At 40.8% G+C, this 23186-nt stretch overlaps 1 protein-coding gene across 1 annotated transcript; it reads right to left on the reverse strand.

The window, feature by feature from the left end:
• Positions 1-13288: 13288 nt before the first annotated feature.
• On the reverse strand, positions 13289-22965 carry LOC130141981 (hsp90 co-chaperone Cdc37-like 1). The gene is made up of 7 exons (XM_056323362.1): positions 22487-22965; positions 21632-21725; positions 20203-20318; positions 19771-19893; positions 18690-18845; positions 17779-17893; positions 13289-16264 (listed from the first exon to the last, which is right to left on the reverse strand). Exons 1-6 carry the CDS (start codon positions 22832-22834, stop codon positions 17795-17797), a joined length of 936 nt encoding a protein of 311 aa, XP_056179337.1. The 5' UTR covers positions 22835-22965; the 3' UTR covers positions 13289-16264; positions 17779-17794.
• Positions 22966-23186: the final 221 nt, after the last annotated feature.

A 23186-nucleotide genomic window follows, 5' to 3' on the forward strand; every position in this document is an offset into this window, starting at 1 on the left:
ATCCTAGACCAATCTAAACTCAAAAGGACCTCTGGAGAGCATCTGGTCAAACCTGCTATTCAAATGAGTTCTCGCAAGTGCCAAATAGAGAGGAATACTCTGCGTCTGGAGTATAGTATCCAGTGTTGGGCTCCCCAGTACAAGACAGCTGCTAACATACTGGAGCGAATTCAGTGGAGTGCTGCCAAGATGGTCAGGGTGGATTGTTCCACCTAACACGCATCCAGCACTGCAATAAAGGAATGCCTGCTTCTTATATACTACATTGGTGTTAAGAATTTTTCTTATTCCTGATCTTGGTGACAGTTTTGGCAACCCAGATGGGACTCTGCTTCTGAATTTTGATGGATCTGCAGGATCACAGGACCTACAGCTGGCACTGAGGGATTCTCTGGGAGAACCTCTAATCCACAGACTCTGAGCAAGACCGCTGGAAGGTAAAGGCATTCCTTTCTTGAAACAGGAAAAGGGTGGTTGCCTACCTGTAAGGCACGGAGAAAAGCTCCACAGGGTTGGGATTTAAAGGTGCCTAAAAAAAGGTTATAGTTCTGCTAGATGAAAGTCTGTGGAATGATTTTGTGCACAACTGTGGTTTTGGTTTAGTAATTGTGGGTTAGAGTCCCACTGTGTAAAACTGTGGTTTTGATCTCAGAACAGTATTGGATATTAAGACTTGGATTTCATTTAAAGATGAAAATTTTGTAAGAACGTATGTGTGAGTGAATTGTCTTGGCTTTTTGTATTGTCCTGTCTAAGGTGTTTTGTTGTTTATTGTAATCTGTGTTTATTATCATGGGAACAGTTCAATTTGTTGATGGTGATATTTTAAAGAAATCTCCCTTGGGATGTTGTCCTTATTTCAGCTGGGATAGAGTTCATTTTCTTCTTAGTAGCTAGTACAGTGCTGTTTTGGCTCTGATGTGAGAACAATGTTGATAGCACACTGACGGTTTTGGTTGTTGCTGGGTGATGTTTATACTAAGTCAAGGACTTTCTGGTTTCTTGGGCCCTGCCAGTGAGAGGGCTGGAGAGGCACAGGAAATTGGGATGGGACACAGCCAGGACAGGTGACCCAAACTAGCCAAAGAGGTATTCCATACCATATGACATCACGCTGAGTATATAAACTGGGGGAAGAAGAAGGAAGGAGAGGATATCTGGCATTATGGTATTTGTCTTCCTGAGTAACCATTACACGTGATGGAGCCCAGCTTTCCTGGAGATGGCCGAACACCTGCATGCTGATGGAAAGTAGTGAATGAATTCCTTGACTTGTTTTGCTTGCGTGCTCGACTTTTGCTTTACTTATTAAATTGTTCTTATCTCAACCCCTGAGTTTTACATTCCTTTCTGATTCTCCTCCCCATCCCTCTGGGTGAGGGGGAATAAGCAAGTGGCTGCATGGTGCTTGGTTGCTGGCTGGGGTTAAACCACAACAGATGTTTATTGAAGCATTGGGGAAAGGTGGGGGGAAGTCTTCTCACTCAGAAACAACTCATAGAATATTGTAATCATTGGTGGCCAATGTATACCCTTGATGACCAAGAAAAATGGACAAAGAATGGAACTTTAAGATACAACACCATATTGCAATTCATGTTATTTTGCAGACGAGAGGGAAAATGGTTTGAATTCTCATATGTAGGTTTATTTTTCACATTAAGAAATCGTCCAGAATGGCATAAAGAGTGTGGGATAATGCCACAAGAACCTATGGGTTTAGCCTTGAAAAAAGAAGGGAAAGGGAAAAATTTGAAACATTGTCATTCAGCTTGTAGCATTGGAAAAAGGCGTTTCAAATATGATAGGGAAGAAGAGGAAGATTTAGAATTTATGGTGGCTCCTAGTCAAAGATCAAGAGATCTTGATGAGAATCTGGGTAGGAACTTGGATGAAGGAGGAGAGGGCAGGAGCGAGAGAGAGGGAAGATATGGATCGGAAGGATTTAGTCCAATAGCAGGTAGAACTAGAGGACGACAAGAGGGAGAAGTTTTTCAGTCTCCCCTTTATCAAGCAGTTGGGAATAACGGGCCAGTGATGGTTAAAGTACCATTCTCAATTATAGATTTAAGATCATGGGAGGAGACTGCAGGCATATATAGGGAGGGTCCAGAAAGAGTGGTGAAAGTAATTGAAACTATAATTAGAACTCAGGATCCAGACTGGAATGATTTACAGGTGATATTAGACACATAGATGGGACTGAGAAGAAAATGGTATCAAATACCACAAGGAAGCAAGTAGAAGGAATACATGCTACTGGTAACTTACAGGGGACAGTGGATCAGAATTGCCCCTCTATAGATTCAAGGTTGGACCCAAACCAACAGGGACTGCAAGAGTTATTAACAAGATATCAAAGATGGATATTATTTGGCATTCAACATGCTATGCCAAAGGCAATCAATTGGTCCAAATTGTATGAAGTGAAACAGGAGCCGAATGAATCACCATCAGCTTTTATGGAAAGGTTAAAACTAACTGCTAAAAAATATACTAATCTAGATCCAGATAATCCAGATGAAGCTATACAATTGATCTCTATTTTTATAGGGCAATCATCCCCAGATACAAGAAAGAAACTTCAATAGTTAGAAGAGACAGATTCAAGGGATCTGGGAAAAATGCTGGAAGTAGCATGGACTGGTTTTAATAATCAAGAAAAAGAGGAGACATGACAGATTAGAAGAGAAAATTTGAGAGAAGGAAGGTTAATTGCTGCCCTGACAAGGGCTCCAATGGGAATTGCTAGAGGAAGAGGGTACCAGGGGATGGGAAGAAGCAGGGAAAATGGCAGGTTATCTCCTTTCACACAACCTATACAACCCCAGATGGCAGAGGACCAATGTGCAATCTGTAAGGAAAAGGGACACTGGAAGAAGAATGCCCTCAGGCTGGGAACTTGGATTCTGCTTCGCAGGCCATTAAGTTGATGACATTAGATGATGAGTCCTGAAGGGGACCAAAGGAGTCACCCCCAGCTGAACCCCTGGTTATATTAAGGCTGGGGAATGATGAGATAGAATTTTTGGTAGACACAGGAGCTACTTACTCTGTACTCAATACTTGTAAAGGAGGCCTTAGCCAAGACAACACAAAGCAAAGCGATTGCAGTCCTCATGGTCCACATGGTCTGCTGCCCTGCTCTGCCAAAGTCGGGTTAAGGATACACAGTAGGAAAACATATTTTCACGCCCCCTTAGCTTAATGTGCATGTACCATCTGGGTGTAGAAACTTCTGTCACGAATTTAGGTAAAAGAAAATAAACAATAACACTATACAATCTGTATTACTGATGGTGCAGTTCGGTGCACAGCATGAATTTGTTTAAGACCATCAGGTGAGACAGTAGTTATAAATTGCATCTTAGCTACAACATGTTGAAACAAATGTATAAAACATGGAATGATACATGGTAAAAACATCAGCATGGCAAGACCACATAACAAATAAAATAGGATTCACTTAACCCATGGACCGCCAGGGAGCCAGGAAAACATGTAAATGTCCCAGCCTTTCCATGTCTGGACAGGAACATGGGCCAGCTTTCGTATTCCTGCAGTAATCTGTTTAACAATTTTGCCGCTATCATCAATTTTTAAGCAGCAATTAGAATCATTTAGTTTACCACAAACACCTCCTTCTTCAGCTAGCAGGTAATTGAGAACCATGCGATGCTGCAATATTGCCGTTCGCATTTGTGTAGCCTGATCTGCCAATAGGTCAAGGGCATGGGCTGTCTCGTTAGTAATGATCTCCAGGACAGCTTGCAATCAAATAATGTGGTTTAGATTATAGATAGGTTCTCGAGCATTGCTGAGCCATATATTGGGGTTCCAGGTGACAGGTCCATAGTGTTGTATGATATGTTGAGGGGTCCACTTCTCTTGGCCCCAGGTTTGATCACTACCATCTGTTATAGAAGTGTCAATGGACTGCTGATATTGATTAAGGTCATTATATATCCTAACTCCCAAACTGTCTTCATTTTCCTCTGGTAGCAGGAAATAAAAGGGCTTATATAACCCACATAACATGTTCAACTCCAATTATTTAGTAATTTTCGATAAGCATGATGACCACAAATCCAATAATGACCTTTTCAGGCCCAAGTTCCATTTATAAATGCTCCATCCCCTTTGCGCCTTAAATTGGAATTACAAGGAGTTTCAAACTAAATAGTATTTTTTAAGCCCAAAGGGTGCTTAATTCGATTATTTGCCTTTTTCCCTTTAATCCAAAAATCACATTTCCATGCTCCTACCAGATTAGTATAGTTACACTTAATGGTTACTGTTTGGTTAGTTATGCCACTGATGGCACAAGTCAAGGGGTCAGATTCCCTCAATACCTTAGCTCCAGTGAGATTGCCACTAGACCAAAAGTTATTAGATAGTTTTTTATGTCCAGCTTCATTGACCCATGCCCAACTTAGCCTACGAGGGATAAGTTTTTCATTGGTGGTGTTGCTATACAAACACCATAACATGTCATCCTTGACATGAAGAGAGTGGTTATAAGTTGAACAACTAATGGGTTGACAGCCTGGAATAATACAATGATTTTCATATTTAAATGTCCAATACACACACTGTGATGCACAAAACCTCCATTGCTGTTGTTCCAATTAAGATAGTATTCTCCTTTTTCGGGAACTTGGATTTTCCATGGGTTTATCTCTTCATTCCAATAGAATGAGTTATTACCAATGGTTATGTCACTCAGATTACTCATGAGCCATTTTGGGGATAGTGGTTTTGATGTCCATGGCCAATCTTTAAATCCTAAAGGACTCCCACATATCCAATAATTAGTCAGATTAAAAACATCAGCCACCTGCTGGCCTAAAGCTATAAATTCTTTTTGCCACCCTCTGAGAGTGAGGGGGGCACAGGAGTTTCCCTGGATATTAAACATGGCGACAATGGTCGACCAAAACAATGTCTGCAATGGTATGCCAAACATCCTAAAATTATTAACAAGGAAAATACTGATGAAGCCACACAGACAATCAGCAGCTTCATATGGGTTTTTCTTTTTTTTTCAGGTAGGCTCCAGAGTCCTCACTTGGAAAAGAAAAACAGACTCGGTTCATTCAAAGGAACCGGAAGCAAATTATTATTAGAAGGATGGAGTAATCCACCTGGTGTTGATTTTATATTCTTTTCCATGAGCATCTTTGGCTTTCCAAGCATATTTATTAAGAGGTTCAGTGAGCACGAGAGGAACAGCTCCAATGGCTGGCATTTCTACCAACACAGGCTGTCCAGGAGAAAAAACTCGTTCTCCGGGAGTACTGAGAGTCTGAGACTTTGGGGTCAAAGTAGGGGGTTTAGGACAAAAGGCATTCAGTCAGGGACATCCATTTATTCCCCAGCAATCATTAACTCGGGTAACTGTATCCTAAAGGCGTTCCACCCAATGTGGCTTGTGAGGTTTCAGAAATTGTTTTAAGAGTCCATTAGTTCGTTCTACTATGCCATTAGCTTGGGGATAATATGGGGTGTGGAATACCCACTTGATTCCCTCTTGCCTCGCCCACTCCTGCACTTTGTCAGCAGTAAAATGACTGCCATTGTCTGACTGAATGGAATCAGGTTTTGGGAGGAAACTAAACCAAATTTTCAGGGCTCGCACTGTATTTTCCCCAGTTGCTCATGTAAACGCTCCGGCTTGAACTAGGCCAGAAATCACTTCCACGCCTACTAATACACACTGCTTCCCCTCTGACCTTCAGAAAGGTCTGATATAATCTATCTGCCAAGTTTCCCAGAGACACTTTTTATCTCTCAAATGAAGGGGGGAATCTTCCATGAAGTGTCGCTCTAGTCGAAGTCTGCATTGTTCACAAGCTGAAATACAGGTTTGCAAGATTCCCAAGTGACAGCCCAACCTCTGGCATGTGCCTCTTTGTATAAAACATTAGACCCTGAATGACCACACTTAACATGTAGCCATTCCAAAAGTCTGTCCCAGTTTTCCCTGGTTTGATTTTCCTGCTGCAAAGGGGCAATTCTGGCCAGCTCATCTGCTCTATTATTCCATTCACCTGCCAGAGTACCCCTTTCCTGGTGGGACGGCACCCATGCTACTGCAAAATCCCCACGTTTGGCAATATCTATAATGTTTTGCCACTTCTCCTTTTGCCACACTGGCACTCGGTTTACTTCCCGGTTATTCTGTTCCCAAAAAGGGAGCCATTCTGTGCATCCTTTGAACACTGCAAATGAGTCAGTGTAAATGTACACCGGAGTCTTAGCCCCTTCCTCACTATTAAACACACTCCACACTGCCACTAACTCTCCCACTTGGGCACTGTCCTCACCTTCAGTAATGATTTCCCTGTCATCATCTACATTAATAGCTACAGCTCGGGATCTCCATTGTTTACCCTCTCTCTTAGCAGAGGCATCTGTAAACCACACATTCTGCAACTCCTCCAAAAAAGCAGGAGTGATTTTTATCACAGAAGGGGAAGGGGTATCCTCCTCCAGGGGATTTGTTACTTCCTTTTGGATATTTAACTGTTTAGGGGTGCCTTCAGTGACAGTAAAGACACTACAATAATGTTCAATCTTAGCATACCATTTTCTCACAGTATCTCTTTAGGCCACCCCATCAGGGGGAAGAGTTCCTGCTAACACAGGTTTAATTACCTTAAAAGGTCCCCTTAAAACTATAGGCTGTTGGTGTATGGTTCGCTCTGCTTCTCTGAGAGCAACACTCACTACAAACAGTCCTTTTTCCCCAATTAGAGTATCGTTTCTCAGCATCCTTAAAGCTCCTGGAGTAAAATCCGATTGGGCGGGTAGGACCTTCTGGTCCCTTTTGCCAAAAATGAATTGACAATTCTGAGTGTGCAAACCCCCACTCAATCTGGACAGGGTCAGTGGGGTGAATAGGACCCAAAGCCTGGTGGGTGTTTGCTTCAAACACCAAAAGCTGTAATGCTTCGTCATGGGCTGGAGCCCATTCCCAAGCTGCTCCTTTTCGCAGCAGGTCATATAAGAGCCATGCAATTATTGCAAAGTCTGGGATGTGTTTTCTCCAAAAGACCAGTAAGTCTAAGACATGCTGCAGCTCCTTTTTATTTTCTGGAATTTTTACCTGCTTTAGTGTTGAGAGGGTGTCCTGAGGAATACAGGCTGAACCTCCTCTCCACCATATCCCTAAAAATTTAACTTCATTTGCAGCAGTTTGTATCTTTTCCTCTGGAATCTGGAGTTCCAGAGACTCTAAGTGCTATATAATCTTTCCCTGTGTCACCTGTACTGGAATAATTTGATCCCCTCCTATCAAAATATCATTGATGTATTGATAAACTCTAACTCCTGGTTCTGAGAGAATTTGAGCTAATTCTTGTGCCAAAGCATGATGTGCTAAAGTGGGAGAATGTTTATATCCCTGAGGGAAGCAAGTAAAGGTATACTGTTGTCCCTCCCATGTGAAAGCAAAACAATCATGGTCCTCTTCTTGCAGGGGAACCATGAAAAACATATCTTTCACATCAATTGTGGCCATCACCGGATGAGCCTGTTCCTGAATGAGTGAGATTAGCTCAGCTATATTAGGCACTGCTGCTGTCAAGGGACCAGTGTTTGCATTAAATCAACGATAATCTACAGTCAGTCTCCACCTCCCATTTGGTTTATGCACTGGCCACACTGGGGAATTGTATGGGGAGTGGGTGAATGTTAAAATGCCCTGTTAAGATCCTCAATCACAGGAGCTATCCCCTCCTGGGCCCCTAATAGCAAGGGATAAGGTTTCACATTAGTCATCCTGGAAGGGAGGAGGGTAGGTGCTGCTTGTAACAGGCGCACTTCTGTCCAGAACGTTTCAGCTAATTCTCTGATCTGAGGAATGACAAAGGACCATGAATTACCATGGGTATCATACCTCTGTCTGCCCTTCAATATATCTATGCCCAAAAGATTTGTCAGAAAAGGGCCTATTGCAACCTTGGTGCTAACTGGGTCTTCCTCCCCGGGCAACCATAATGTTACCAAGGCCATAGGTACTGATTGAGTTTTCCCTAAAGCATTTAAGACAATTAGGTTTTTAGATGAAGTCAAAATTCCATATTACTCTGCCTCACTCTGCATCAGTGCAGTGATTTGTGCTCCTGTGTCAATTAAAAAGGTTACTGGTTTTTTCCGTGTTCCTAGAGCAACTGTAATCATTAAATCTCCTCTCAAATTTAAGGTGAGTTGCCTAATAAAAATCCACCCTCCGTTCCCACACACACACCTTTGGGGGACAGAGGATCTAGTTACCCATCACCCTCTTTACTTCATCAGCTTTTTCCCTGATGCCTATTGATGGTGGGGCACTAGGGGTTGGCTCAAAACTAACTTCGTGCCCTGACCATATCTGTACAAGTTTCTCCAATTTCTGGGTCGGGAACCCATCCATTAGATCCTGAGGAATACCTCTCTGGAGCCCCAGCTGCCACTATTCCCATCGGCTTAGGGGTCTCCCTCTCCCAGGATCAGTAAATCAGACTGATCTAGAATTCTGACTTCTCTGAGCCTGTGCTAACCATCCCTCAGCTTTTCCCGCAGTTCATATGGCTCTCGTTTCCGGTCTTTGCCAGGATCCGCTAATGGGACCATATTTTCTCCCAAAGTTAATTACCTCTTGGGCAACATCCCCCCACATAACTCTGTCTGATATGGAGATGTATTGTATCTTCCCCTGTAGCTGGATCCCAACGGGTTTTGGAGAATCAGGAAGTGAGGAGGTTAAGACATGGACTCCTGAATCCGACCAGAAGACCCTTTATTAGTCTAAAACCCACACTTATATATCCTTGTTCACTGTTCACGCGCAACGTACTAAAATATCATTGGTTAATCAATACTGTTCACACACTTCTTGGCTACATATAATTGGTTAATTACTAAGATACAAATGCACTGAACTTCTTGCATTTTTTTTTCTCTCTTCTTTCTTATCTCTGTGAGTTTCATGTTCTCAGCCAGCCACTCCGGCCTCGCTTCATAACCCGTTTTTCTTCCAGGCATTCAGCCAACCTTATCTTACTTTCTTTCTTCTTTAGCCTTCAAGGTCCTTCACAGGCATCGTGGCCTACAGCACTTGCTATAAAGCTCTCTACAAGGAAGTCTTCAAATTAGAGGAGTCATCTGTTCTGGGTCCACAGGCATCATCATGGGAGAGCCCTGGCGAGATTCAAGCCTTCTGTCATACATCATCTGCAGACAAGCTGCTTTTTTTACACTTTCTACCAGCTGATCCATCATACCTCTAATGGCTAGGGGGTCTCCCCTCTCCAAAGGGTTCAGTCCTCCAGCTCAATACGCTGCCCTCTGTGTTAACGACCATGGGGCCTAATGGTTGCCAGTAGTTAAAAACACACCTGGACCCCAGTATCCTTCTGCTTCCTTCTCTGACAACAAAATCCCATCTCCTCCTGACAAGGACACTTTCCAAACATACTCTGTTTCGGATTCCTTTGGAGTCCTTTCAAAATCCTTCCTTAATTTTGCTAACTCAGTCACTGTAAATGAAGCCTCTTTAGTAATAATTTGGGGACAAGTATAGTTGTCTGTCTCATATAAATACTCAGTCTTGACTAGGGGATAAATGTGAGGAGGGTTTTCTGATGCCTCTTTTGCTCTCTGTAAATCCCCCTGGGGATATATTTGCCTAAACCCTCTCTCTGTTAACTTCGACTCCACCTCCCCAAATGAGTCACTTCCTTTCCACAATTCTTCTCTTAATGTTTCTTTTAACAAAGCATTCTGGTTTCTCTCCTGCTCTAATAGCTGTTTGGCCTCTTCTAACTGCTCTCCCAGTGTTTTAACTGCCATTTTCAAGGAATCTAACTCGGCATCATCTTGAAACAATCTTTGCCTCCTATCTTCCATGGCTGCTGCCAAACTTGCTCCTAAAACTGCACAAATTATGTATTTTCCCTTCCCAGGCCTAACTTTAGACTCCTTCTGCAATATCATGATCCTATCCACTATAGTCTGTGGTTGGAACCAGTGGGTTTTTGCCCATTCTTGCCCTTGAGGAGCTGGGCAAGCATGATAGGTTCCCAAAAAGTCATCCAGGTTATATAAATCTCCGCCCCATACTTCAGTGGGGGAAACATCACGAACATCTGTAGAAGTGTGGGCACTCATTTCACCAAAGAGGAGTTATTTCGTCCTGAAAGGGCCTCACTTTAAATTCTCTAATACTACCCCCACCTTCACTCTCAGGAGGTCACACTTTTAAACTTCTTTAGAGACTTGTCTCTTGTTCAATTCTATTGCTTTTTCCTTCTCCGGCTGTTTTCCTCATGGACAAACAGAACCGTGGATCTGGACTCCGCACTCACTTCGTACTGAGGTACATCTCAAGCACACACACACAAGAGTCTCTCATAAAGAACCTGGCACTTTCTGTTTCACCGAGAACCCTATCCGTGATGCCAATTAAAATCTCGCATTGCCAGTCTGAGACCGGAGCATGGTTCTGTTTGTATTCTCGGGAACAGAATTAAGACTCAAAATGGAGTCAAGAGCCAAGGAACTTTATTTGCCCAACAATAAATTCGCGAATGCAAAGGGAGAATAAGCAAGAGATAAAGAGAGAAAGGAAGGAAAGAAAGAAGGAAAGAAGGAAAGAGTTCACAGCAATAGCTACCACCCCGGAGTTGCAGTGTCCCAACAGTCCGATTCGTTTCCAAGTCCGGTGGGGCAGCATTCCATCCGTTGTTAGCTGGTTCCATTTTTTATAGAGTTGTTACAAGCTGTTCTGCTTAACCACACCTTCCACCCGGGAATGGTGTATGTGCCCAACATTATCAGGTGGTCCTCAGGGGCCTCCAGGCACCTTGATCACCCTGACCCCAGGTCTGGGTGCACGCACAGGGGTTTGGTTAAGTTTTGCAGGATCAGCCTCCCCCGTTGCTCCATGGCGTCAGTCAGTTTCCTTCTTTAACAATGTATAGATAAATCTCTGTGGTGGCAGTGGTGTTATCTTCCTGACTTAACAATGTATAGATCATTCACTGTGGTGATGGCATGAGTTTCCTGCCATAGCAATGTTGAGACAACACATCTGCTGTGGCAATGGTGGGTCTCACCAACACAGTCTCTTACAGGAGGCAAAGATTTTTATCTTTACAGAATACACAGAGATCAAAAGAAGAAATCCCTGAAGAAGTAGAAGATGCAGTAACCCCTTTGGTATGGGCTAGTGGAATCCCATGTTGATCCAAGTCAGCCAAGCTGGTAAGAATTCTTTTTAAAGTCCAAAACTAAACCGGTAAGGCAAAACCAGTATCCTATTAAGTGGGAGGATAGGGAGGGATTGGAAGAGTTAATACTGAAATTTAAAATTATGGATTATTAGTAAAATGCAAATCAGAATACAACACTCCAATATTGCCAGTAAAGAAACTGAATGGGGAGTAAAGATTAATTCAGGATTTAAGACATTTGATCAGATTGTTCAAGACATTCATCCAGTGGTAACTAACCCATATACCTTGCTGACATCCTTAAAGGAAAACCATAAATGGTTTACAGTGCTTGATCCTAAGGATGCTTTCGTCTGTGTACCTCTAGACAAAAGTAGCCAGGCGATATTTCCCTTTGAATGGGAAAGCCCCACCACTGGATGCAAAACTCAACTTACTTGGACAGTATTGCCACAAGGGTTCAAAAATAGTCCAACAATATTTGGCAATCAGCTGGCAAAGGAATTGGAATTGCGGAAAAAGGAAAATCCATGAGTAATATTACAGTATGAGGATGATATTTTATTGGCTTCAGAAACTTGGGGAGAATGTTTGCAGATGACTACAAGCTTGTTGGATTTCTTAGGACGAGGATATCGTGTATTGAAGGGCAAAGCCCAAGTAGGAAAAGAAACTGTGCTCTGTCTGGGATTTGAGATTTCCCAAGGACAGCAGAAACTGGGAACTGACAGGAAAGAAGCAATCTTCCAAACTCCAGAACCAAGAAGTGTACGGTAGCTGAGGAGACTGTTGTATAAGAAACTAACGAAATAAATATGGACAGTCCATATAAGGGAAGCAAACTGAGGTTCAGTGTTCAGTCAGCTGTAACTATAGGGTCAACTTTTGTTTCATACCCCTTAAAAGACTCTAAAATACCTGTAAGGAGCATGCACGATGCTTAATTCACATAGTACTGCTTATTGAATAATACGTATGATTTTTTCAAGAAATGTAATGCATAAACATGTGTGGACTATATAATCTTTCTTGAATGAAACATACGGCATGCACATTAGACAGAACGTTCCTCCGTGCATCCAGCGCTGCAATAAAGGAATGCCTGCTTCTTAATGCTACATTGGTGTTAAGGAGTTTTCTTTATTCACAATTTTGGTGACAAAGGTAGCACATGATTTGAGGAGAGTCTGAAAAAAATGTGTTTGTCTACCTTTAAGAAGAGAAGGCTTGGGTGTGATGTATGAAGGCACAGATTTAGGTTGTGGTATAATCAGAGATGTTAAACCACGACAGATGTCAAATAACAATAGAGTAACTATTACTACCTACCTTCCAGCATGCATTAATATTACTGTGGTGGGTTGACCTTGGCTGCATCTAAGAAGTCTGTCCAGCAGTCAGGCACATGTCAAGGTCCTGAGTGCAGTAGTAGGCCTTAATGGCCCTGACTAGCCTCAACTGAGGTTTTCACCCATGGGCCCAGGAGATCCATTTAAACTCAGCCATGAGCTATGTTGTAGAAGTGCCTGTCTCCAGCTCAGCCACAGCCATGACTGTGCCAGGAAATGGCTGCCTGTTGAACTGGATCCTGAGCTGCAGACTCACTTCCTGGCTTGACCTCGGACCTGCCCTATCATCATGAAATTGCCTGATGATGTAGACTTTTGGTTGATCCTGGCTACCCTTCTCGAGTCTGCTTTGGTTGGGTATTGTGGGACTGGGCCCTGGCTGGCAAGGCCTCTACCCTGCTGGTCTTGTTGTCATGTCTAGCTCCTTGCTTCCCATCCCTTAGGGAGAAGCAAGTCCTCCTTGCTCCTGACAGCACCAGGTCTATGCATGTTCAAGCCATCCATCCAGCAGTCAGGCAGCAAGATGCCAGATGTTAGGTGATGACATGGAGGACAAGGGATGCCAGCTGTCAAGTCTTTCTAATGTATCCTGGGTTATTCTTAGGTTAGTGATCACGTGCAAGTTTTGGATATGCTTTTTTGTACCCTTTTGGAGCTGACAGTGATCAGTGTCTCCACCCTATCCCACCCCTGTGACTGTTACAGGTGAGCAAACAACCCATACTGGATCTGGATACCGGGGTTTATTTGAGAAACAATGAAATTAGAGCTTTTTACCCTACTTGGTGATCTTACAAACACATTCACTTCCCCCCCCCCCAGCAGTACATTCACTATGTCTGTACTTCCTATCAGGAAGATCACTAGATCACTGCTGGTCCAGGAGGGTTGAGCAGATGAAAGTCATGTTGGTTTTGTGCTGTGCAGCTTGCTCCCAGTTACCAGTCTCAGGCATTATTGGCCAAGATTCCTGCATGTCCCCCTGCATTTGTCTCCACACATCTCCCTGATCTTCCCCCACTTCCAGGATCTTTCCTCCAGCCAAGATCTTCACTTTCTTTTTGCCAGGCCTCCTTCTTCTTTTTGGTAACCCAAGCCCCCAGTTTTCCCAATTTAAATAGTCCATGTGCAGAAGCACAACACGTGATCAGGCTCCTAATTGGTGGTTCTGTTTCTGAGTTGGAGGAATCAAGATGTGACACACTTCTTTAGTCCAAGTATTAGTTATCAAAATTTACAAACAGTCTGTACTGGTTGCAGCTAGCAAGTCACAGGCTTGTGCTTGAGAGTACTAAAGTTCAATTTTGGATGTTTACCCACACATAATTATCTGCAGCCTGTCAGCATTCACAATTTAAGCTCACAATTCTTTCTGCCTACCACAGCGAGTCATCAGGAATTGTTCACTGTTCTTTGTTTCCAGACCTGGATGTCTTCTGTAATGGCTGGTGGATGTGCTGAGGTCTTGATGACCTGCTAATCTGGGTGCCATTAACGTATACAATTGAGAGCCTTTGTTCTGCTGTGTGTTCCTTCTGGTGTCTCCACACACAAAGGTTCCCATTCCTTCTCTATTCACACTAATCTTAGCCTTTCTATAAAAACTCTCTATGCTGCTGCTACAACAGCAGCAAAAGGCTGACCAAGGAAAAACTGGGACCGTTGCTGAATAGGGCAGACGATTTAGTGACAGTGGACACAGATAAGGTTGAGGCACTCAGTACCTTCTTTGTGTCCATCTTCACTAGCAAGGTCTCCCATGCCTCTGTGCTTAGTGAAAGGGTTCAAGAGGGAGAATTACCAGAAGCGGATGAGGATCAAGTCAGGGATTACGTGCGTGAACTCTACCCATACAAGTCCATGAGACCTGACAGGTTGCCTCCAAGGGTGCTGAGAGAGCTGGCTGATGTCCTTGTAAGGCCATTCCATACCATCTTTGAAAAGTCATAGTTGTCTCATTGGAAAGGAGGAAGTTCCTGATGACTAGATGAAGGCAAATATTGCATCCATCTTCAAAAATGGCCAAAAGGCCAATCTAGGGAACAACAGACTGGTCAGCCTCACTTCAGTCCCTGAGAAAATAATGAAACAAGTCCTCTTGGACAACAGTTCTGGGCATATGGAGGAGAGGGCTACTAGAAACCGTCATTAAGGATTTACCAAAGATAAATCGTGCTTGACTGACTTGGTTGCCTACTTTGATTAAAATAGTTATGGTTGTGGACATTTACCTCAACTTTATCAAGGTTTTTGACACTGTCTCCCATCCTATGCTTGTATCCAACTGTTATGGTCTGGATGGGGGCGAAGGGGGGTGCAACTAGATTGGTGAAAAAGTAGCTGGATGATCAAGCTCAAAGGATAGCGGTTGCTGTGTCATATTCTACCCGGAGGCCAGTGACAAGTGTGGAGTACTACAGGGGTCTATCCTGGAACCTGTCCTGTTGAACACCATTTTCAATGACCTGGAGGTGGCAACAGAGTGCACTCTTCTCAAGTTTGCAAATTATGCTCTTAAGGACAGGGCTGCCATTCAGAGAAACCTAGACAGGCTGGAGAAATGGGCCCATCAGAACCTCATATAACTCAACAAGAACAAGCACCTAGTCTTGTACCTGGGAAGGAAGAACCCCTTGCAAAGATACTGGCTGAGGACTGCCTGGCTGGGGAGCAGTTCTGCTGAAAAGGACCTGGGTGCTCTTGATAGGCAGCAAGCTGAACATGAGCCAGCAGTGTGTCCTGGCAGCAAAGGCGGCCAACATAATTCTGGGCTGTATTAACAGTAGTGTAGCCATTAGATCAAGGAAAGTGATTATCCCCCTTTACTTAGCATTCATTAGACATGGAATACTGTGACCAGTTTTGGGTCACGTACAATACAGGAAAGACATTGATCAACTGAAGCACATCTAATGGAGGGCCACTGAGATCATCAGGGGCCTGGACCACATGCTCTATTAGGAGAGACTGAGAAAACTGGCCTTTTTCAGCCTGAAGGCTTTGGAGGGGACCTGACAGCAGCCTTCCAGTACCTACAAGGAGGTTATTAAGAAGGCAGAGCCAGGCTCTTCACACTAGTGCATGGTGGGAGGACAGGAGACAATGGGCATAAGTGGAAATAAGAGAGGCCCTGACTGGATAGGAGAAACTTTTTCTCTATGAGGATGGTCAAGCATGGGATCAACGCGCCCAGAAAGGTTGTGCAGTCCCCATCTTTGGAGGTTTTCAAAACCAGACTGGATAAATATATTTAGTTATCTGCAGTTTGCAGCTGAGACAGCTACTATCTTTGCAGGTGTAGGGAAAAGACTCAAGATATTTGTTATCACAAGGAGCTAGTGGCCTTGGACAAAAGTCTGGCAACATGTTTAGTGCTAGTTTGCTCTGTATAAGAAAGGGACATAAAACCAGCGTGTGATGGAAAAAAAGTGAGGAAGCCCCTGTCAGTTTGAGCCTTGATACAGACAGGACTATGCAGCATGCTGTACACCAGATGAGAGATCCATCTGATGCCATCACCTTGGGCTCCTGGTATCAGAAGGGACGTAAGACATTCTAATTCAATTACTATCATCGGTTCCATATAGCTTCTGGTTTTTGAGTCAATAAACAACCTCTTTTTCTCACATCCTGGATGTGGTATGTTGTTTCCTTGAATCCTCATTGTCTGCCCAATAGCTAGACAGAACAGCAGATAACCTGAGGATAAAACACAAGTGTTCCAGACATTAGTACTAGGGCCAAGAAAGGAGCTTCCATCAGCTGATCTATTGCTTATTTTTTACTAATACTTATCCCACTGTATACTACAACAGACTTAGACTTTACTATATCATAATTAGAGCCTACAAGAAAAAAATAGCTAGTGTTGCATAACAGCTAGTTTATCTGTGTCAGCAACTGCTGGTAAGATCTATGAGAACTATTTATACCAACTCATTTACTTGGGTTAGTCAAACTATTATTCTAAAATGCATTCCAAACCCTGTGTGCGATCAGAGCAATGCAGCAGAGGGCCAAGTAAACAATAGATCTGGCTCAAGGAGCATACAAATAATAGACTCCTGTAAAAACATGTGACAAATATTTATACTGATATTTGAGGTACAGACTCTCCCTTGAAATAGCTCAGCTACAGAGTACATGTTTATGGACAGAGCTGCTATAGAAAGAGCAAGTTTGAAAAGTTTCATAGAAATTTTGGATTGCAGAGGCTCTGACACCAGGCTTGTTCTGGGAATAGCATTTGAACCCAAGATCCTAAACCACAAGGCTTTTAAAGATCGTCCTATTTCTCAGTACTTAAGTTGATAATTTCAGAAATCATTCACTTAATAAAAAGTTTTAGTTTAGCAGTGTATGAAATACCTGCCAAAACCAGACTTACAAGTGCTTGGCTCTTGACTGTGATCAAGCTTTGTTGAAAGCAGAATCTCATCCCACCCACTGTACCTGAAAGTCTCCTTTTGTTCTCTTCAACTAATAATTTTCACTCCATTATAGAACTAGCTTTAAAAAATTAGTTTTAAAAATTTAGTTAATTTAAACTAAAGTCTTAAAACCAAAAGTTTCTCAGTGACCATACAACCCAAAGATCATATGTAAGCAATTGTTAGTTATATGGGGGGGAGGGGAACAACACACAAGACTTTTTTTATGAAAGCAAAATGTAACATTTAAATCCTCTTAGAAGAGGTAGAGAGCCAGTGTTTTAATTGATGCCATTCAGATCTGCAGTACTGATGTCATACCAATTTATTGCTAATGATAAAACCAGATTTAAGAGCTATGCCAGCAATATAGCAGTATAACTGTGATCTTCAATATTCATAGAATAAGACATACCCATATCTAATAACAATAGCAGATTCCACCAGAAATCCATCACTTATTGTAAACATTGTATTTGTGCAAGTTCTTTTTCAAACTTTAATTCCCAAAATCATGAAAGGCAAATTTAGTAGCATAAAACACATTCAGTTTCATGTTTGGCAATGAGAACCCCATTCTTCATAGACAACCAAAAACCTAGCAGCACATTTTCAAACATTATTACAACTGTTTCTGGATTACCCTCCGTCCAAATCCCTCCCCACTCAAAGCACCAAAAATAAAGTGCGATGCCCATAAAAATGTCTTAAGAAAATAGCCACGTTCTTTTATTTGCAATAATGATAATAAAAATAATAATAATAATAAAAAGAGCACTTTGCCTCAGTCTTAACAGTGCTATACTGTGTCCATCATTTTGGGTTCTTCATCTTTCAGTAGCATTGAGTTTAAATTGGAAACACTTCTGTTTATGCAACCTTGTCGATCATTTGCATTCTGCAACAAATGAAGAATTCAAAGCTTAATCTCAATGCATACATACACTTACAGATAACTAAATCAAGCTCTTTATTTTGCTTGTCTTAAGATAAGTTTGTAATAAAATAAAATTTCTTAAAAAACAACAACCCAGACAGTATTGTCATAATGTGAGTGTCAAGAAGCTTCTTTAAATTTAGCTAGCATACTATCACCTTATTTACTTAGGGTTCAGTTACCAGATCTTATCAAACAGGTACCTTGACCAAAATTATTTCAAAGTACTTTAAATTGTGTCTCCTTCCCCAACATCCAGCTTTTAAACCCTTTTAAATTTTAATCTTCAGCCCAAGATGTGATCATCACCAGCACTGAAACCAAAGGCCCCGGTGTTCCAAAATAAAGATAAAACCAAGGGCAGAATATCGTAACACAGTGTAAATTTTCCTTAGACTTGACTACCTGTAGGTTTCCATTAATAGGATTAGTCATTTTCAGTTGAAAGCTCATTTCGCCTCCTGTGATGCAAAGTATATTTAATTCTAGCGCCTGAACAGGTTAATGATGCAGTTTTCCATTTAGCACAATTATTCAAGGGCACTGAACTAACATATGCCTTTTAATGCTATAAATTGTGAGAGCTTTGAGAAACAATCTCTCTTGCATATTGCTAATAGTGCATGTTAGAAATGACAGTGCTTCACGTATGGAGAGGCCTATTCCTAGATCTCAAAAAGTACATCTTCTCAAGAGTGTAGCAAAAATCTATTCCTAAAAGAGTTGTTATATTCATTTTTGGAAATAAAAAGCCTACCTGTGACAAAGACTCCAGTCCTACAATACCAGTATAGACACTGGGATTCTGTACTGACGTAGGTATAAAGGCTTGAGACTGTGAACAGATTCTCACTCTTGATTTGAATGCTTCAAGCTCAGTTTTAAAAGCTTCCAAATAGCCTTCTTCCCCTGCCTGTAAAAAGAAGAGTGAAATATTTTTCATCTCAGCCAGATTTACTTCTAGTTGTAAGCATACATACTGCTAAAGAGAAGTCTTGCAGTAATGCATATTATACTCATTAAAGGATAATGGTTTGTACAAGTCAATAACAATATTACCACCAGTCAGCTTAAAAAGAAGATTCAGGTATGCTGTTTTTTGTTTGTTTGCTTTGTTTCAAAGAGAGACTTTAGCATTTGATGGGTATAGCAACTGAGTTATTCATCTGAGAACATGTAAGAACAAAACAAATATAATTTTAATCCTTCCTTTATGCCACCTCAGAAGCCAATACCCTTAAGAGAAAAGGTACTAATGGCAGCACTCAATTCAAAAGCAAAGCATGATTCAAAGTGGGTGTCAACTGAAGTCCTTAAAGCAGCATTAAGATCAGCATGATTTGATTCTTCAGTCTTGGATAACTTAATATAGAACCTGCATCAAACCACAGCTTCAGTCTTCTCACATCTTTCTCTCCCTCTCAGCATTCCAGAGCTAACTATGACTGACTGAAGAGAAACAGACTCCAAATTGGGCCCTGCCATAAACTGTATAGAGAGGAATTATGATAAACGAAATAGGACACTTGGTTCTTAGACACATTCATGTTTGCGCTGTAATTTAGGTGGCACTTCACTTTTCCACACTCCTGTAGTTCCCATGCTATGTTCTGCTTTCCCTCTGGCCTAACAAAAATCCATGGAACTTCCATTCTCAAGATCAGAATTATGCAAAATGTTCATCCTAGAATGAACTGCCAACAAAACACCACTTCCCCATAAGCTTGATTCAGTTGGTAACATATTTAACCTCCAACTGTCAGGAAGAAAGCTCCTTCAGAACACTGATCCCTTGCAAGGGTATCAAGAGTTTCAGTGTTATACAAGTTCTGACTTACTTTGGCTTTTTGGAAAAATAGACGAAAACAGCCTCTTGGATCCACATTGCAACTTCTGGCCATTTCTATAATAAACTGCATCACAACTGCTTGGTGTGCTATTTGTTCCATCAGAGCTCTTTTCTGAAAAGAGAAATTACATAATTACAGAAAGTATCTTTAAAAGTATAACTCTATCTAGAAATCAGCAACATCTTTGCATTTGATTCCTAAAGAGGAAAGAACTGATACTGACAGAAGCAAAGGGACTGTTAATTAGCTGAGACTAGATCTAATGTAGTAATGTGTTTTGGAGGCTTCCTTCAATAAGATAACATAGACATGAGAAGACAGGGAGAAGATTAATTAAATGGCTCATCAATTTGGACAGCTTTTCTGTAGTGTAAGTGGGAAATTGCATACTTTTAAGCGGTTTAAAGGTCTTCCTAGTACCTGTTCAGCTTCTAGATGAAAACACCATAAGATGAGATATTTAGCTGTTTCTTCACATACAAGATATGGATGGTCAGACAAAAATCTTTGACTGTCATCCCATCTGCCCAGCATACCTGATTAAAAAAAAACCCAACAACATGAATTAACACATTCAATACGGAGAAGTGATTTAATGCAGTGAAGATGTTATTCAAATTTACATACCACTACAATCTCCTTCACACTTCATTGTTACCTTAGAAGAACACCATGCAAATAAAACTGAACTCTATATTTTTTGGTTATTAAAACACCTCCCAGTGCTAAAAGAACATTACCAATAAGGTATGCTCAGACTAAAGATACTGAAATATAGTTAGCTGCTACTGTTAAGATCTTATTTTTATTGTATCTCTGGCAGCGTTAAAAACAGGTTAACTGTAAATGGTTTTCACACACTGTAACCAAGTAGTATCTATACCTATTTATTAAGAATTTGATAGTATAACAAAATTGATGGATGGAGATTTATAGTCAGTGATTTTGACAGAAGTGCTTGCAAGTTAAGACAAATAGAAATGAAAGCATAATCATAGTCTAAAATTAATATGCTTTGACATGGTTTGCTAGGGTTTAGGAAATAAAAAGCTATTTTTATAACCAAGTTCAAGCATTAAGGTCAAAAACAGGAGAGCCAACTCAGTGGTTGAAAGTTAACTAGAAGACTTAATTGTAGTAAGTAGCATGAAACTACCTTCATGGAAAGACCTGCAGGTTAAAAGTCAGAACTCAAAATTCAAACAGTGAGATGATCACCTCCCCCTCATTTCCTTCATATGATTTAATTGCCCTAATACACATATTAGTAATATTTTACTGCTTGCCAGTATTAGATACAAAGTTTTACCCTTCTATCACTCATATATTTATATATTTAAAAATAAAAGATCGGTTCCATCTCTACATAGTCTTAACAGCTGTTTTGCAGATATTTACCTTTTATCATTCACCTCCCCTCATGGATTAACAGACAGAAAACCCCCAGCTATTTATTGGAGGCAGGTCCCAGGCACTTTTACATGCAGGAATTGCATCTCCATTAATGCCCCTGTCATTTCCCATGGAACAGCAGAAAAAGTTGCTAGAATTTTAATTTTTATGACTTGAAAAACTTTTTCAGTTCTATGTTGACTCAAGAAGTTCTCATTGATCATAGTAACCAACGGGCTTCTGTGCTTTACAGCTTCCATTACTTTGAAATGGTTATTTGTTATGATGCCACATCGCCTGTCCTGAGAAACAAGAATCTAGATACTCTCCTCGCCAGATGTTTCATTTGTTAGCATCCATTTTCTACAACAGTAATAACAATAACGAAAAAAAGAAATAGACCTACACAAATTCTACAGGAGATTAAACTGCAAAATGTTGGAAGCAACATACTTACCAAAGTATCTAATCTTTTGTTCATGTTTCTGTATAAATGATTTAGATATATCTTCATCTTCTACTTCTTTTCTTTTATATTGACTAATAAAACTCTAAAGATGAGAAAAAACTATTATAGAATCTCCACATATACCTTTTTTGACCTATAGGATTATTTTAATTCATTACTACTTAAAGGGCAATGTTCTAGTTTTAAACACAGCCCAGCAAACACACATGTACCCAACACTTCATGTACCCAGGAAGGTTATTTACTAAAACACAGCTCATCTAATTAATAATAGGGTGAAAAATGCCTTATCATATTATTCTTCTGAGCAATAATATATCTCAAAGTTCTATGCACGAGTAGGAACTTACTGATCTATAAACAATGAGAAATATCTATACCATCTAGCCCTGATGAAGCTAACTCAGTGGAATTATGAAAAATGATGGTTCATATTCAAGTTAAGTGCTGAAAACAAAACTGACATTTACTATGAAGACAGCTTGTGCTAACATAATCTGTATTAAGAAATTAACGTTATTAGAGGCAAACTGTGCATGTTTCAAATGTGAGAATTTAGCATAACAAAGAAACAAACTTAATGTGAAGAACTTTTTCTCATCCTTGGTTTTGGCAACAGTTGCTATAAGGGACAAATATAAGTTCTGACTCCCAGTTAAAGGAGGTGTCATACACATTCATGATATCAGTGCAACATGTCCTCTTCAATAGGACAAATTAAGAAAGAAAAACATTCAAGACATTACAATAAGCACTATACTAAATATAGAAAACACTCAAGAAGAGAAATAAATGGAATAAAAAAGGCTTATAATTGTTTTCATACACATTTATAGGCCATACCTTATTAAATACCTCCTTACTAAATGAATCTGTATTCCATATTTTCTGTCTTTCCCTCTGTATTAGTGCTGCTTCTTTTCTTCTCCATTCTTCCTCTCTCTGTCTCAGTTCTGAAGCTTCAGTCTGTGCTTTGGCATATTCCTGATCAATGGATTCCGAATTATGCAGTGCTAAACTACCAAGTTTCTGCTGGGCTTCTGCTAGATTCCATTTGGATTCTACAGAGTTCTTCACAAACTCTTTTTGGTTTTGACAGATTAATTCAATACCTTGAATATACGTCTGTGTCTGTGTGGAAAACAAAACATGCTGTTTATGGAAGGAAAATTGATAGAATTTATGAAGCATATAATTCCCAAATAGAACACTGACATGGAAGGCATCGTAAAAACAATATTATATTCACAACAGTGACTAAACACAATATTGTTCAGCTAAATTACTTTTAACGGAAACTTCTACTTCAAGCTTTCTAAACCTAATTGAAAGATACTTACAGAATTATGGATCAAGTATTACCACCAATAATACAGTCTCCAGACTGTATATCATAAAAATATTTTCTAGATAAAAGGATTTTCCACACTCTCCTCTGGCTATCTTTATTCTGCAAAATTAGCAATAGCCAAAATAGCAGAATACTTGCAAGACATACTTCTGAGAAGAAAGCATCTGCTTTATGATGTTGTGGTTTAACCCC

Source organism: Falco biarmicus, chromosome W, assembly GCF_023638135.1.
Source record: "Falco biarmicus isolate bFalBia1 chromosome W, bFalBia1.pri, whole genome shotgun sequence".
Classification (NCBI taxonomy): Eukaryota; Metazoa; Chordata; class Aves; order Falconiformes; family Falconidae; genus Falco; species Falco biarmicus.

What these genes read in the sequence shown, in the direction of transcription:
- LOC130141981 (XM_056323362.1), bottom strand. Translation starts at nt 22,834, where the DNA reads ATGCTTCATAAATTCTATCAATTTTCCTTCCATAAACAGCATGTTTTG. An exon ending in TATTTTTCCAAAAAGCCAAA is followed by an intron (nt 18,846 to 19,770) that starts GTAAGTCAGAAC and finishes TTCTTTTTACAG; the next exon opens with GCAGGGGAAGAAGGCTATTT. An exon ending in GACTGGAGTCTTTGTCACAG is followed by an intron (nt 17,894 to 18,689) that starts GTAGGCTTTTTA and finishes CATTTGTTGCAG; the next exon opens with AATGCAAATGATCGACAAGG.